This window comes from Somniosus microcephalus, chromosome 25 (assembly GCF_052327205.1).
Source record: "Somniosus microcephalus isolate GS21.2 chromosome 25, FLI_Smic_1.0, whole genome shotgun sequence".
In the NCBI taxonomy this organism is placed as follows: domain Eukaryota; kingdom Metazoa; phylum Chordata; class Chondrichthyes; order Squaliformes; family Somniosidae; genus Somniosus; species Somniosus microcephalus.
Genome location: NC_141011.1, coordinates 50,229,638 through 50,246,217, shown reverse-complemented (window position 1 = coordinate 50,246,217; position 16,580 = coordinate 50,229,638). Strand labels below are relative to the sequence as shown.

At 45.6% G+C, this 16,580-nt stretch overlaps 1 protein-coding gene across 4 annotated transcripts in view; it reads right to left on the bottom strand.

The window, feature by feature from the left end:
* Nucleotides 1–16,580, bottom strand: part of tmem201 (transmembrane protein 201) — a 212,572-nt gene that overhangs the window by 21,594 nt on the left and 174,398 nt on the right. For all 4 annotated transcript variants that reach the window (XM_085967365.1, XM_085967367.1, XM_085967368.1 and 1 more), the window contains exon 9: nucleotides 6,850–7,152. In XM_085967365.1, coding sequence (XP_085823491.1) covers nucleotides 6,850–7,152 — 303 coding nt within the window. The remainder of the gene's footprint in view (nucleotides 1–6,849; nucleotides 7,153–16,580) is intronic.

The following is a 16,580-nucleotide window of genomic DNA, read 5'->3' as shown; positions in this document are numbered from 1 at the left end:
GAAAGTCTTGGAGACAAGCCTTCCCTGGTCAAAACTCTTAACTTCCTTCCCATAAAATTAATGTCAATCAATTTTTCTAGATAAAATCCTCAGTTAACATAACAAAGAGGAACAGGCAGAAACAATTTGTGCATTAGTTGTGATGATATACTGGTCCCTCTATAACTGTGTTTGCAAGTTGTACAAGAATCTAAATGGGGTAGAGGAAAAAAGGGATCTGGGAGTACAAATACACAAATCAGTAAAAGTATCGACACAGGTTAACAAGGCCATTAAAAAAACCAAGCACTAGGGTTTATTTCTAGAGGGACAGAATTGAAAAGTAGAGAAGTTATGCTAAACTTGTATCAAACCTTGGTGAGACCACACTTAGAGTAGTGTGTACAATTCTGGTCGCCATATTATAAAAAGGCACTGGAGAGGGTGCAGAGAAGATTTACAAGGATGATACCAGAAATGCGAGGTACACCTATCAGGAAAGGATGAACAGGCTGGGTCTCTTTTCTCTTGAAAAGAGAAGGCTGAGGGGTGACCTAATAGAAGTCTTTAAAATTATGAAAGGTTTTGACAGATTAGACACAGAGAATGTTTCCACTTGTGGGGAAGAGCAAAACTAGAGGCCATCAATATAAGATAGTCACCAAGAAATCATATAGAGAATTCAGAAGAAACTTCTTTATGCAGAGTGGTGAGAATGTGGAACTCGCTACCACAGGGAGTGGTTGAAGCGAATGGTAGAGATGCATTTAAGGGGAGGCTGGACAAGCATATGAGGGAGAAGGGAATAGAGGGTTACGCTGATAGAGTTAGATGAGGAAAGACGGGAGGAGGCTCGAGTGGAGCATAAATGCCGGCATGGACTGGTTGGGCCGAATGGCCTGTTTCTGTGCCGTATATCCTATGTAATCCTGTGTAAAAACACGTTATACATAGATAGCACTATTAGCAGGAGGGCTAATGTACTTTTAGTTATGTTTTAAGTCCTGGAGAAAGCTACAAAGAAGGTGTGTTGTTCCCGAAATTGCATCATAGACGAGCGGACTGGGTGGCAGTGTGGGTTATGCTCACTGTCCTGTCACTTCTGGCTCCTTGATTTGAATCCAGCTTAGGCAGATAGGATAAAAGCAATCATAGAAAGTTACGGCACAGAAGGGGCCATTCGGCCCATCGTGTCTGTGCCGGCCGAAAAAGAGCTATCCAGCCTAATCCCACTTTCCAGCTCTTGGTCCGTAGCCCTGTAGCTTACGGCACTTCAAGTGCATATCCAAGTACTATTTAAATGCGATGAGGGTTTCTGCCTCCACCACCCTTTCAGGCAGTGAGTTCCAGACCCCCACCACCCTCTGGGTGAAAAATGTTCTCCTGAACTCCCCTCTAATCCTTCTACCAATTACTTTAATCTGTGCCCCCTGGTTATTGACCTCTCTGCTAAGGGAGATAGGTCCTTCCTATCCACTCTTTGCTGACTGTAAGGGTGCTAATGTGGAATGAGTCTAGTGAGGAGTGGGCTAATTGGGAATCTTGATTCAGTGAGACCACAAAGATGGCTGTTATAAATCTCATCATGATGAAGAAACGACTCATGAAATAACACTGGAGGGCCAGCTGGTGGCGCCGTCCAAGGAGTATAAATACTCGGGCGTGGGCTCAGCTTGCCTAGGGACATTTTGTAAGACAGGAACTAATGAAGTACAACTAGACCTCCATGTTCTGAAACAAGTTGATTAAAGCCTTGCTTTATACTCAAACCAAGTGCGGAGTGAGTTTTCTTACGTCAATGGCCATTATGGAAAATGGATTACTGCTGCAATAAAGAGCATTTTCTGAGGTGAGGCATAAAATAAATTTTACTCCACATCTAACTCTATACCCAAATACCTTATGCTAACACTGCACGATTGAAATGAATGAACAGTATTCCATTCCCAACATTCCTCCTCCCAACAAGAGGCGGTTGAGGGGAGACTCTATTGAGGCGTATAAAATTATGAGGGGCCGAGATAGAGAGGTCAATAACCAGGGGGCATAGATTTAAAGTAATTGGTAGAAGGATTAGAGGGGAATTGAGGAGAACTTTTTTCACCCAGAGGGTGGTGGGGGTCTGGAACTCACTGCCTGAAAGGGTGGTGGAGGCAGAAACCCTCATCGCATTTAAAAAGTACTTGGATATGCACCTGAAGTGCCGTAACCGACAGGGCTACGGACCAAGTGCTGGAAAGTGGGATTAGGCTGGTTCGCTCTGGCGGCCGGCACACACACGATGGGCCGAATGGCCTCCTTCTGTGCCATAAATTTCTGTGATTAACATTCCTCACCTTAACAAGCACAAAAACCCACCCTACAAAATTATGATGCACACAAGTCGGAGAGTTTTACAGTGAGTGCGTCCTGTGTTCTGTGCATTTAGGTCTCAAAAAGCACTGAAAATGCAGATCCTGAGGGGCTGATTGCAATAAGCTCCATCCAACTGAGATTAGACTGAAAAATGAATTCACTGAATTGTGTAATAAAATGAGGAATTACTCATTACATGCTGGGTGTGGTGGGGGGGGGGGCGGGGGGGGAAATGGGGTTTGAGGGAGATTTAGTGTGACTAAAGTACAACCACTTATCCCACCAATGGAAGAGATGGCTCGCTGGCTAGCTGTAATAGCAGCTCTGTGGTTGCAATAATAAAAGCCTCTATTTAAACAAACGCAAGTTGGTTACAGACTGTACCATGGGTGTTGCCGGTGCAGTCCCATGACGTCAGTACGAGGTGCACCTTCAGAGGGGGGTTAGGGAGAAATTAACTGCACCAGTCTTCCCCTTCTGAGGTACCTGCCTCGCTGTAGAGAACGGAGGAAAATCACTACTGAATAGCGTTGGATGAGTTCAAGTGATGCCGGATCGGAGGTTGAAACCTGCAACCATCTGATTAGCAGGGAGACGCTCTCTCTCTCTCTCTCTCTCTCTCTCTCTCACTGTCCCTCACGCTCTTCATATGAGCTGGTTTCATTTTAATGCAAAAATGTTTCAAAATCGACAGCAGCAACCCTGAACAATGTGGGTATCTTCCGAATGGAGTTTGCAACTCGATTTTAAACTCGTCTGTTGACAAAGTAACGTGTAGCCCCTCCGCGGAATTACTAATAACAAACAAAATAAAACATCTAATTAGTACTGAAAATGATTAATGATAGGATTTCTCGCTTGCTCCTGCGGTGCTGCTGGAGTTCAGAGAACAAGAGCACCACTACCTTCCCTCCTCCAGGACAGAGAAATTAGAGGGCGACTCTCAAAATTGAAAAGCAGGTAATTATAAATTAAAAATAAAAGGAATTACCGGCAAAAAAGACAAACCAAAGCACTAACAATCACAGTTAAAAGCGTCAGATCTTCATTTTAATCTCATGTTTGTTGGAATATTGCTTTGATAAAGGGCAAAAACAAATATTAGGAGCATATTTTAGGTCACAGTGAAAGGTCATTTTTAAGGTAGCTGGAGTTACACGGTAAAGATTCATTTGGAAGATTGGCTTACAGAATGATTAATCTGTCATTTCTGAACAAGGGCACTGCAAACTGTACTTTTGGGGAGATTTAATAGAGGCGTTCAAAATCATGACGGGTTTTGATGGAGCAAAGAGGAGAAACTGCTTCCGCTGACAGAAGGGTCGGGTGAGCGGACAACACCGATTTAAGGTGATTGGCAAGAGAGCCGGAGGTGAGACGGGGAGAAAACTGTTTACGCAGCGAGATCCGGAATGCACTGCCTGAAAGGCTGGTGGAATTCAATACTAGCTTTCAAAAGGGAATTGGATATATACTCAAAGAGGTGGAATCTGCGGGGCAATGGGGGAAGAGCAGGGGAGTGGGATTAATCGGATAGCTCTTTCAAAGAGCGGGCACAGGCACGATGGGCCGAATGGCCTCCTTCTGTGCTGTGAGATTCTATGCAGAGTGCTCCACATCTCATGCACCTGGAAAAATCAGTTACAGACTTATAAATTAAAATAAAAAGGGGTCATTAACCAGCAACTGAAAATGAAGAGGACGACCTTCACATACACATTGATGAAGAAAAAGAAAAAGCTCAATGTATAACATTGAGTTTTCCAGCACACAAAAGAAATGAGGCAGAAATTCAAATTATTCACAAAAGAAGCAATTAATTTCTTACCTTCTAATGTTGGTGCACTTTCAAGGGAGGTGAGAATTGATAAAGGAGGCACACAAATGTTTAAGACAAATATTTAACATTTCTCGGTTTGAATTCAATGGGCCGTATTTTGCGACCCTCTACGGGTGCGTACGTGCCCGTAGGGGCCACGCAAGTTCTGGGTTTAGGCGTGTGAAGCGCGTGCGCGAAAACCTGGCACTTGCAATCTGTCCAGAATCCTCTTGACAGATCCTCCGCATCCCCGGGAGACGGGCCTCTGCGGGCGGAGAGCTGCGCTATTTGCCCAACTTCCACCCGCTGAAAGGCTGTGAAATTCTTACGCCTGGTGAAAGCCTACTTTTACCAGCATAAGAGTTTTAAAAAATAGAAAAATAAAATTTTCTCATTCACTTATACATTAAAAATCCTGTTCAATAAGGTAAGTTTATTTTTAGCCCCATTAAAGCATAATTTTTTCCCCCAAAAAATTAAATTTCCATTAAAAATATTTAATTAAATGGCATTTTAAATATGTAATTTTTTTAATGTTATTTATTTCATGTGTTGGTGTATTTTTTTGTGTGATCCCCATTCATACTTAAGGGGTTTCCGTACGTACGCAACTCCCATAAGTATGAATGGGGATTCCCTTCTTTTATTGGTTGGGCCATGTGATCCCAGGGGCGTTTGCGAACCGCCTGCGCCGCGGGATACGTGGGCCTCTGCCCGCGCAGACCCGGAGAGGCCCAGGGTCGCGAGCCTCCGTACCTCCCGGGCCACCAGGCAAAGGCGTAGATTTACTTTTTTTTTTTTTTTTTTTTTTTTTTTAACAGGTCGGAGGCGTCCGCCCGCGGGGAAGCCTCCGATCGCAGATTCTGGGCCAGTGTGTCAAACTAACATGTGCTACCATAGGGGGTGTAACTGGTGAGGTTTGGATTGGATCTCTTGCAGAGACAGGAAGAAACGAGCAGACAAAAGGGAGCTGAATCAGCGGGATGCAGTGCAAGACAAGACCTCAACCTGCAGCTAATGGGAGGCAAGGGACACAGTAGTAAACACTCTTCGATTAGAGATTACTTTGTTGTACCAAAAATTACTGTCCTCGACTGGTATCCCAGAGGAATAATAATGAATTCGAATTTGTTTTAGAACTGATCGCATCTTTTAAACATAGCATAAAGCACAGACTCTGAAGCCCAATTCTTCACTGTAATCTGTCCAACAGTGCACAAAAGTCATGGTTAAAAAAAAAATGTCTCTTATCTTTTGGCTAATTCTGACTGGGCCAAATAAAGCATTGTTTGAACATTAATAACTGTTGTATGCAAGTATGTAATCTATCCTGGATCCTCGTGAGCATCCCCGATTTTAATCGCTCCACCATTGGTGGCCGTGCCTTCAGCTGCCTAGGCCCTAAGCGCTGGAATTCCCTCCCTAAACCTCTCCGCCTCTCTAGCTCTTTCCTCCTTTAAGACGCTCCTTAAAACCGACCTCTTTGACCAAGCCTGTCCCAATATCTCCTAATGTGGCTCGGTGTCAAATTTTGTTTGATAATCGCTCCTGTGCAGCGCCTTGGGATGTTTTACTATGTTAAAGGCGCTATATAAATACAAGCTGTTGTTGACAGAACATTGTTTTTTTTCCCTTCCCAATATTCATCTATCGGGGAGTTTCCATAAGAGATTGCGTAATGCAGTTGAAGAAGTGTGTATGTTTAGGGAGCAACCTTAAGGGTAGCCGTGTCTCTCTCAAGAAGGGATATCTAGGTAGGGTTGGAGGTCTCAACTCCCCTGACAACGGTGCACATCAGTTCTGCTGTATGGAATTAGGGTAATGGCAGCTGGGGTAGGGGGAGGGTGGAAGGGGGAAAAAAAGTTAACTCTGCAGGGAAAGAATATTCTAAAACTGGTCAAAACTCCAAAGGCTGAAAGGTTTCGCTTCTGCTGAAGGCACTCTTCCAGTTACTGCATCCAATTCCCGCACGATTTTACAAGTCACAACATCCAATTATCCAATTATATTTAAATGTTAGAACAAATTAAATACAATTAGAAACCAAGTTATTAGGTCGGGCAGTTTCATAAATGCTCCCTGTAAGATTCTACAGTACACCAGTGTCAGTCTGGATTGCTATCTTCAATGGGATTTCTTGCTGGGGCAGTTGGACAATATGGGTGCTTCTCCAAGGTATCCTTCAAATGAAGACTGACGTAAGAAAACTACTAGGCACTTGGTCTAAGCGTTAAACAAAGCTTTAATCAACTGTTTTACAACATGGAGGTCTAGTTGTGTCCTTCACTAGTTCCTGTTAAGAATGTCCTGCGCAAGCTGGGCCCGTGCCCGAGTATTTATACTCTCCCTGGACAGCGCCACCCGCAGGCCGCTCAGTATTATTTCATAAGTCTTTCTTTCATGAATGACTGATTCATGTCAAAGACTACCTGAGTAATGTGGCTCAAGCATTACTTGGAAGAATAGGAGTGGGGGGGGGGGGGGGGGGGGGGTGAACCCTTTGTGTACAAACCAAATGAAATATAAATCCCATCGTTAATAAGTTTAGCAAAAAGCCAGTTTACCCATTTTGTATTCACGTCAACGTTTTGCTAAAATTACCAGCAGGAGGAGGAACTTCGCACGTACATTGAATTTTAAAAGGTGTGAGTGTCGGTGTTTCGAAGTGTTGCAGACCGGTCTGTACAAGTACCTACCGTGACTGTGAGAAGAGATGCGGGTCGTGTCCGGCGCCGGAATGTTACTGGAAACATTGGCGTCCTCCGACACGTTTGGAGTGGGCCGGGCCTTAGGTGCCAACTTTCGCGTGCTCTGCTGGACCGTGTTGCGTTCCGTGAAGAGTTTGAGTCTTTGCCCCGTGAGGTTGAGACGCGCTGGGCTGATAAGAGGTCGCCTGAGGTGCAAGGAGCCAGAACTAGATGTCGCTGATCCCGCCACCGACGGAGCTGGGGACATCGAGGGAGAAGAGGGCTGGCTTCCAGACTTCAAAGAGAAGTAGTCTACAGAAAGGGCAAACAAATACAAATTGCAGGGGATCAGTTTCTTTGCCTCAATGCCCAACAATCTACTCATCAGAAGATGTCTGGCAAACGTTTACATTTACGATATTAATCATTTTAAACATTACATATTATGCCACTTCTGCTTTCCGCCTCCATTGCCTCTACTTTGCGTTTTTCTATTGTTTCACAGCTGCGGGTTTGTTTTAACTGCACTACGTCGGTGCTCCTGTTTCTCCACTAGTTTCTGCTCTCCCTTCCACCGCTCGCCATGTCTGCACTTTTTCTCGCCTTGTCCTGTCCATCTTCAGTAGTTCAGCTTTTATTCCGACACTCGCTGGGCGTTTCTTGGCGTCGCCCGTTGCCACCCCACAAGCGCAGAGAACATGTGGAAAGAGAAGCGAGAGGCAGTAAACAATAGGACAAAGAGGCAGCGGGAGAAGAAAAGCAATGTGATTACTGCCAGAGGGAAAGGGAAACGGTCTTAAAAACGGCAGAATCAAAACCAGATCAGAAAGCGAGGAGAAGCAATTCAAAATGAAGAACAGAGGAAAAAGACCCCGTGGATTAAATGGATTAGAAAACGCAATTATTAAATTTGCAATGGTTTTGTTCTGAAAAAAGGTAAAGGTTCAAATCACAAATAAAAAGTTGGGGGAAATTCCAGGATTCAGAGGGAGGAGGGGAAGAGAGAGAGGATAAAACTCATGCCGGAAAAGTTGACAGAGAAACATGTTTGCGCTCCCCCCCAGCCCAAATGGTTATGCTTGTAATCCTTAGGCAAAAACCATCACTTTTACCTTCCGGTTTTTCACTCTATACTCTTGCTTACTTTCCATTTTTTCCTCATCTGTCCTCCAAGTTTTCCTTTCCTCCCTTCACTTGTCCTCATTTTGTTGCCAGAGTGCGTGTGTGGTGTGTGGAGGGAGTGGGAGAAGGAATGGGAGAGGGAGAGGGAGAAGGAATGGGAGAGGGAATAGGCGAGGGAGAGGGAGAAGGATTGGGAGAGGTAGAGGGAGAGAGTGGGAGGGGGAGTGAAAGAGGGGATGGGAGCAGGTGAGGGTGTGGGAGAGGGAAGGGGAGAGGGGGCGGGAGAGGGAAGGGAAGAGGGGGCGGGAGAGGGAAGGGGAGAGGGGGCGGGAGAGGGAAGAGGGGGCGGGAGAGGGAAGGGGAGAGGGGGGCGGGAGAGGGAAGGGGAGAGGGGGCGGGAGAGGGAAGGGAAGAGGGGGTGGGGGAAGGGTTGCTGGTTGAGTAAATACAATCTGACTAGTATTCTGTGCGAGAGTGGCAACTGCACTAGATATGACATTCAAATGATGAAAAGCATGGATCATAAAATATGTCATCATGCAGGATGATTAATTTGACTTATCACTGCACTTCATGGTGTTCTAGTTCTGTGATTGGCAGGAACTGAAGCTCGATGAGTGTTATGTAGCGTTGAGCACGGAATGCGTCGGACACTGGAAATACAGGAATTTCTTCACAACTGGACACTTTTTTTTAAATTATAAAGGGAGCCTTCGATGCTCACTCCCTTCACCCCACCACTGGCGACCGCGCCTTCAGCTGTCTGGGCCCTGAGCGCTGGAATTCCCCCCCTGAACCTCCCCGCCTCTCAAAATCTAACTCTTTGACCAGGCTTTTGATCACCTGTCCTGATGGCTCCTTCTGTGGCTCGGTGTCAAATTTTGTCAGACAACACTCCTGTGAAGCGCTTTGGGACGTTTTACTACGTTAAAGGCGCTATATAAATGCAAGTTGTTGTTGAACTGTAACAGTCATTGCTCGAATGTGTGACTGCTGGCACTGTGCTAACCATTGGAAGCTAATGAATAAGATAACAAATATTTCGACAGAACCTATTTTCTTCCACTTGATAATTCACATCAAATAATATATTTTGGAATATATCGTAAGCATTTTTTCAAAAGGCACAAATTGATGAGATAACACTTGAGTGTGCCGATATCAGCACAGAAAAGTTGGAAAACCAGTGATCCAGTGCAACACAGCCTTTCCTTAACAGTAGCTCGAGTTCCAGAGCTGGGTTATTCCAGGGGCTCAGCTTTGTGACAGATATATGACACAGCCCTTTCACTAACTGAGGTGACAAGAAAAGGGCAGCAAGATGTACTCCGCCAAGATCACCATGCAAGTCTACCGGCTTCTAGTGGGCTGGCATATTTTGGGAGGGGAGGAGTGGAGGGTAGAAAGATGAGGGCGCAAATTTAAAAAATGCTGAGGTTAGTGTTTGCAGCTAACATTTGTTCAGGTAACTGTTTCCAGACAACAACAAAAAAGTCGATGCCTTGTCTTGCTCTTCTGATGAAGTGTGCAATGGGTCGTTGTGACTCCAAACAGAAGGTTACTTTTGTTGGTGTCCTGGCAAGTTCCACACTTCACCTTTACATTTATAGTGCCCACTTTTCTTTCGATCCACGGTGTGTTTTTCCTCTCTCCCCATCCCCTCCCATTAAAAAGCTTCAGCATTTCCAGGACTTAACACTCCCTGATCGGAGTAGATTGGGCCTATACTCTCTGGAGTTTAGAAGAATGAGGGGTGATCTCATTGAAACATAGAAGACTCTGAGGGGGATTGACAGGGTAGATGCTGAGAGGTTGTTTCCCCTGACTGGAGTGTCTAGAACTAGGGGTCACAGTCTCAGGATAAGGGGTCGGCCATTTAGGACTGAGATGAGGAGGAATTTCTTCACTCAGAGGGTTGTGAATCTTTGGAATTCTCTGCCCCAGAGGGCTTTGGATGCTCAATCGTTGAGTATATTCAAGACAGAGATCGACAAAGTTTTGGGCTCTAGGGGAATGAAGGGATATGGGGATTGGATTGCAAAGTGGAGTTGAGATCGAAGATCAGCCATGGCTCGAGTGGCCTACTCCTGCTCCTAATTCTTATGGTCTTCAGGATTTATATAATGACTATAGTAATAAAAAGTGAACATTCTTATCATAAATCTTTTGCAATGATCAATGAGGAAGAAACACACGACAGAATATCTATTATTAAATGACCATCGTGGATTGTTGGAGTCCATTGCTTCAGACTTGGAAGAGGAAGGGTTAAAAGACGATTTAGATTGAATTTACTTTATGCAGAAGGTAGTGAATGGGTGGAATGGACTGTCGAGAAAGGCACTGGGGGCTGATTCAAATTTTCTGAGAGAGTTGGATAAGCACCTGGAGAACAATTTGTTTGAGAGGTAGGAGAGGTAATCATGGGGTACATTTCCAATACACTGGGACTGGCCAAGTGGTCTTTTTTCCAGTCGTGTAGATCCCTGTTCCCGGAGAATAATCTTCGTATTTAAAACTTCTGTAAGTTTCACCAAATTTCTGTATGTATTCCAAAGAAAAAGGGATACAATTAGTAAAAAGTGAGGACGGAGATCTCTGTGGAGCTCCCATGCTGCTTTTGACACAAGATAAATAGCCAGATGATGGATGGAGGCGTTCTTAAAAAAAATATGGCTCAATGCTCATTCAGTCTCCAAAACCCTTGATCTATTGGTGTACAAGGCGATCGTGGATTGCTGAGTGCTAATATTCTGGGATCTGGCGTGGATCACAGCTGTAAGAATAGAGCCCAGCATAGACCCTTCAATCTACCTGAGGCGTTAAAAACCATTATCGGTGTCATTAGCACTTTGTCACTGATTTTTAATGTTCTTCTCTATGTTAAGTCTCCCTGCACTACATTCATTCCCCAGCTCAGAGGACGGGTTGGCCATCTTCCCCAAGGCCACCATCACCAACACCTACCGTGTCGGTGATCACCCTGTGGACCTCGGATTTTGTCCCTTCTTGGGGGAATGCTTGGCTTAGATGAGTTCAACCCTTCACAGTGTGGGGAATGACGGGACTGAACCCACATGGTAATATGCGCTGGAGCTCCAAGATGCTGTGCCAGCCCCCTGTCAGTAATATTGCTTATAACACTACCTGTGCGAATTTTGCATGACCTTGTATTATTTGGACATGGGAAAGCAGCAGCTTGCCTGGGTATTTTCCTCTCTCCCCAGAAACCATTTGAACTCAGAGTGGGGAATAGGGCAGCAAACCCACATCCTACTACTACTCTGTAAAACATCATAATGGATTTTGGGAGCATCTGTACCAACATCATTGCAGAGACAATATAGAATCTTAGCAGCACTGATACTGTCCTGGACATTGGATAGTGGCCAGGGGGTATTATGATTCCAGGGATGAGGAACTTCCAGTTACGTGGATAGACTGGAGAAGCTGGGGTTGTTCTCCTTAGAGCAGAGAAGATTGAGAGGAGATTTGATAGAGGTGTTCAAAATCATGAGGGGTCTGGACAGAGTAGATAGAGAGAAACTGTTCCCATTGGCGGAAGGGTCGAGAACCAGAGGACACAGATTTAAGGTGATTGGCAGAAGAACCAAAGGCGATGTAAGAAAATACTTTTTTATGCAGCGAGTGGTTAGGATCTGGAATGCACGGCCTGAAAGGGTGGTGGAGGCAGACTCAATTGTGGCTTTCAAAAGGGAGTTGGGATAAGTACCTGAAGGAAAAAAAATTGCAGGACTATGGGGAAAGGGCGGGGGAGTGCGCTTGCAGAGAGCTGGCATTGGCTCGACGGGCCGAATGGCCTCCTTCTGTGCTGTAACCATTCTATGATTCTATTATAGATTCCTTTTGAATCAATGAGCTATGATGAATTGAATAGGCTTCCTCATTTGTCCCTTTCTTCCGATCCAGTCCCCCTTATTTGTACAGTGCCAAGTACTTTCTCGAATGCACCGAATTCCTCAAAAACAAATAAAAACAGTCTTCAGTTATATGTGTAAAAATATATATAACCTTTGCGACTTCCATTCTCACCCGTCATCCAAACGGTGCTGGGGAGGGGCCGGCTTGTTGCGATACTGTTTCTGTGTTGTGACCAGTGTTAGGGGGAAAGCACATGTGTTTCTTTGATAAATTTCTTTGGTATTTCACAGATGAGATTTACTTTTGTGATACAATAATTATGAGGAAGACCTCTTTTTTTTTTTTTAAAGTTAGCACTTTGAGGATACCTGAACAAGCTTAACCGTATTTTTGAGGCCTGCGTTTGAGAACGCAGCTTTTCTACTGACTGTCTTCCCCAGGTGTGGTCTAATTATAGAATATTGAACACAGTGGTTTTGTACACCTGTGTTTTCTTGGGCACGAGTTGCAAACATTGAAGCTAATTACTGCTATTAGCATTCCAATTATAATTATAATTATTTGAAATAATCTGAATTTGGGTTTTTTAAAATGCTGAGCTCTGTGAATCTATTTTTAAGAAGAACATTCACAATCTAGTGGGACATTCCTAATTGATCTGCTCTGAAGCCCTAGCTACAACTAAATTTGGGATAAGCATAGAAACATAGAAGATAGGAGCAGGAGTAGGCCATTCGGCCCCTCGAGCCTGCTCCGCCATTCAATGAGATCATGGCAAACAATGTTTCATAAAGCACGGCTTTACCCAGAAGCTTCCAATGTTCGAGTGCGCAGCCCAGTGCTCTGATGTAACAGGGTCAATGTTGGAGGTCAGGAGTCTCAGACGCCAAACACAAACACAGATGTCTACCACTCGGGGAAGGAAAGCAACTATTCTGCTTCTTGGGCAACAAGTTAAAAAAAAAGACTGAACAGGTCATCTTGACCTTGATGCAAGTTAGCAGGCAGGTCATCAGCAGCTCCACAACAGTGCATGAAATCTGTCAGCTTATTGCATTAACGGGGCTGGCGAGCACAAAGGGCAAGAATCTGTAGCATTCACAAACAGCTTCTGGTGTTCATGCAGGCTGGTGGCCATTTACTTTGTTAACCTACCAGCTATCTTTGCATCTATATTCAAAGTCTTACATCTGTGTGCACTTCCTGTCACCATTTCTCCATTCTAAATTCCCACGTCCATATTTATAACAGACAATGCCTCTGTGACTTGTCACGCCATCATTACACACACTGTCCAGCGGAGGCGCTGAAATGCCACCACTAGTGCGAGGGAGTAATTACAGTTTATGGAGGTAGTTTCCGTGATAAATGTGGACATCAATGTTCCCTTTAATTATTATTTTTTTAAGATGTGCGGCCCCTTTAAGGGGCTGCACGGCTCATTCAAAATACCACGCACGCGCAGTTTTTTTAAATTTAAAAGCCGGCTGCGCGGGAGCTGCAGAGCGCTGCGCAACCACGCAGCTTAAAGGAAACATTGGTGGACATAGGAATCTATAATGGAAATATACAAATTAGGACACAATGTATACTTTAAATTGGGGCTGAATTATATCTGCATGCCCTGGTCCAATTATCTCTCTAATCCTGCTTCATTTTAAGATTACACTTGGTTTGACTCCTCTGTGTGCAATGCCACAGATTAACTATAATATATCAAAAACGTTATGTCTACATACACTTCTCATAAACTTCTTCTGCCCACATTTACACTGGAATCTGATGTAAAACTTGTCACACTGGAATTTCACCCTCCTGCATCATAGCACCCCCATGGCAGGAGGGCGGCACTGCAGCGTGACAAGTTTACATCCACAGCTGCCATTACAAATGTGGGCAAAGAAATCTCGAGAGTGAATTTACCCTGATGTTGGCAGCTTGTGTGGAGGAAAGGGACATGCAATTAGTGTAATCAGCAACTCGCCAAGGCTTCGTTGGCAGCACCTCCCAAACCCAAGTCCTCTTCCACCTAGAAGGACAAGGGCAGCAGGCGCCAGGGAACACCACCACCCCCAAGTTCCCCCTCCAAGTCACACAGCATCCGGACTTGGAAATATATCGGCCGTTCCTTCATCGTCGCTGGGTCAAAATCCTGGAACTCCCTCCCGAACAGCGCTGTGGGAGTACCTTCACCACACGGACTGCTGCGGTTCAGGAAGGCGGCTCACCACCACCTTCTCAAGGGTGATTAGAGATGGGCAATAAATGCTGGCCTTGCCAGCGATGCCCACATCCAATGAACGAATAAATAAAAATTTAAAAATTGCGACCATCAGTGTGACTGACATTACAGGTAGACTATCCTTTATCCGAAAACCTCGGGACCAGCCGTGTTTCGGTTTTAGGAAAATTTCGGATTTCGGAAGGTGCGCGAAAACACTTCGGTTTTCAGAGGTAATTCGGTTTTCGGGAGTGCGGATAAAGGATACACTATCCCTTATCCAAAATGGGGTGGGGGTCGGCGGGGGTGGGGTACGGCGGGGGTCGTGGTCGTGCGCATTTCGGTTTTCAGAAGTCATGCTTTGCTCCACTTTCGGCTTTCAGAGGTTTTCTGGTTTCGGATGTGCGGATAAAGGCTGGTACACTTACGCTGAGCGATTTCGGTTTTCAGAAGTGCGGAAAAATGCTACACTATCCCTTATCCGGCTAGGCCTGTAAGTCGTGCGCCACTCTGGTCATGTTGTGCGCACGACTTACGCTGACCGAAAATACCTTCGGTTTTTAGAGGGTTTCGGTTTTCGGAAGTCCGGATAAAGGGTAGTCTACCTGTAACGCAATGTGCATTGCTGATTTGTTTTTTTTGGTGGGGGGGGGGGGGGCGGGTGGGTGGGGGGAGACGGGGGTTGACAGGTCATTTCACCTAAGGGCAGACCAATAATGAAAGATCCAATGGCAAACACTGGGGAGGTTTCAAGCATTTAGCTTTGCCTTCAGTACAACTTTTTGTTGGAATCGCCCGGCACTGAAAGAGGGGCTGCTAAAAAGCATCTAGCCTTTTATACGAGCTTGCTGTCAGAGCCAATCCTGTCGTACAAAGGGGGCCAAGTGTTATCCGTAGTTTTACACCAGTTAAACCCTACCCAACGGCAATGTGCTGTGTTGCTGGTTTAATCTTGAATCCCATATGAAGTTTTATGTTGTATAAAACTTTCTTTTCACGTCATCTTTGTCTCATCAACTAGCCATCTGAACCATGACCTTGACAAAGTGACAGAGGTTTGTTTTTGGTGATGAGGGTTTACATAGAAACATAGAAGATAGGAGCAGGAGTCGGCCATTCGGCCCCTCGAGCCTACTCCGCCATTCAATGAGATCATGGCTGATCATCCAAATTCAGTACCCTGTCCCTGCTTTCTCCCCATACCCCTTGATCCCTTTAGCCTTAAGAAATATATCTAACTCCTTCTTGAATATATTTATTGAATTGGCCTCCACTGCCTTCTGTGGTAGAGAATTCCACAGGTTCACCACTCTCTGGGTGAAGAAATTCCTCCTCATCTCAGTCCTAAATGGCTTACCCCTTATCCTTAGACTGTGACCCCTGGTTCTGGACTCCCCGGCCATCGGGAACATCCTTCCTGCATCTAGTCTGTCCAGTCCTGTTAGTTTGAACATTGAAACTTATAAAATTCTAACAAGTTGCCACTCCGGTTTGAAATGTGGAGGAAGGGACTGATGTTATCTGGGATTGAATGCACGTTAAAATGTATACGCCGCTCTGCTTCATCTGCAGTGTCGAGGCCGAGCATAGTGTATAGTCTTCAGAAACCAGTATTTGTAGAATGGCATATGTGTTAAATGATTTCAGTAGCGTTATCGAGTCTTGTCACTTATCTCCCCATTTCTTCAACTTCCTCGATCCAAGCTACGTTTGGCCCCGCCCGCAAATTCAACCTTTTCTGCTGCTACTTTCCTGCTGTCGTGACATTTGTGCATTCAAACCATTTCTGCCCCCCACCGCCGCAGCTTATCTGATCCCGCCCCAGCAAAGTGCGCTTCTGTCATCACCCAAGCGAAGGTTGCGAGAGAAATGATTGCGAGGGGGGGGCGTTTCAAGAAGCTTCAGCTTCAGCTTAGGCAGTCCCTCGGAACCGAGGATGACTTGCTTCCACATTAACAATGAGTTCTCAGGTGACTGATGAGTCCAATGCGGGACCTACAGTCTCTGTCACAGGTGGGGCAGACGGTGGTTGAAGGGGCGGGTGGGTGGGGTGCTTGGGTTGACTTGCGCTCCTTGCGCTTGGCTTCCGCTTGCTCCCGGCGAAGAGACTCGAGGTGTTCGGCGCCTTCCCGGATGCTTCTCCTCCACTTTGTACGGTCTTGGGCCAGGGATTCCCAGGTGTCAGTGGAGATGTTCCACTTTTTCAAGAAGGCTTTGAGGGTGTCCTTGAAGCGTTTCCTCTGCCTACCTGGGGCTCTCTTGCCGTGCCGGAGCTCCGAGTAGAGCGCTTGTTTTGGGAGTCTCGTATTGGGCATGCGGACAATGTGACCCGTCCATCGGAGCTGATTGAGCGTGGTCAAAGCTTCGATGCTGGGGATGTTGGCCTGAGCAAGAACACGGACGTTCGTGCGCCTATCCTGCCAATGGATTTGCAGGATCTTGCAGAGGCAGCGTTGGTGGTACCTCTCCAGTGCTTTGAGGTGCCTGCTGTACATGGTCCATGTCTCTGAGGCAT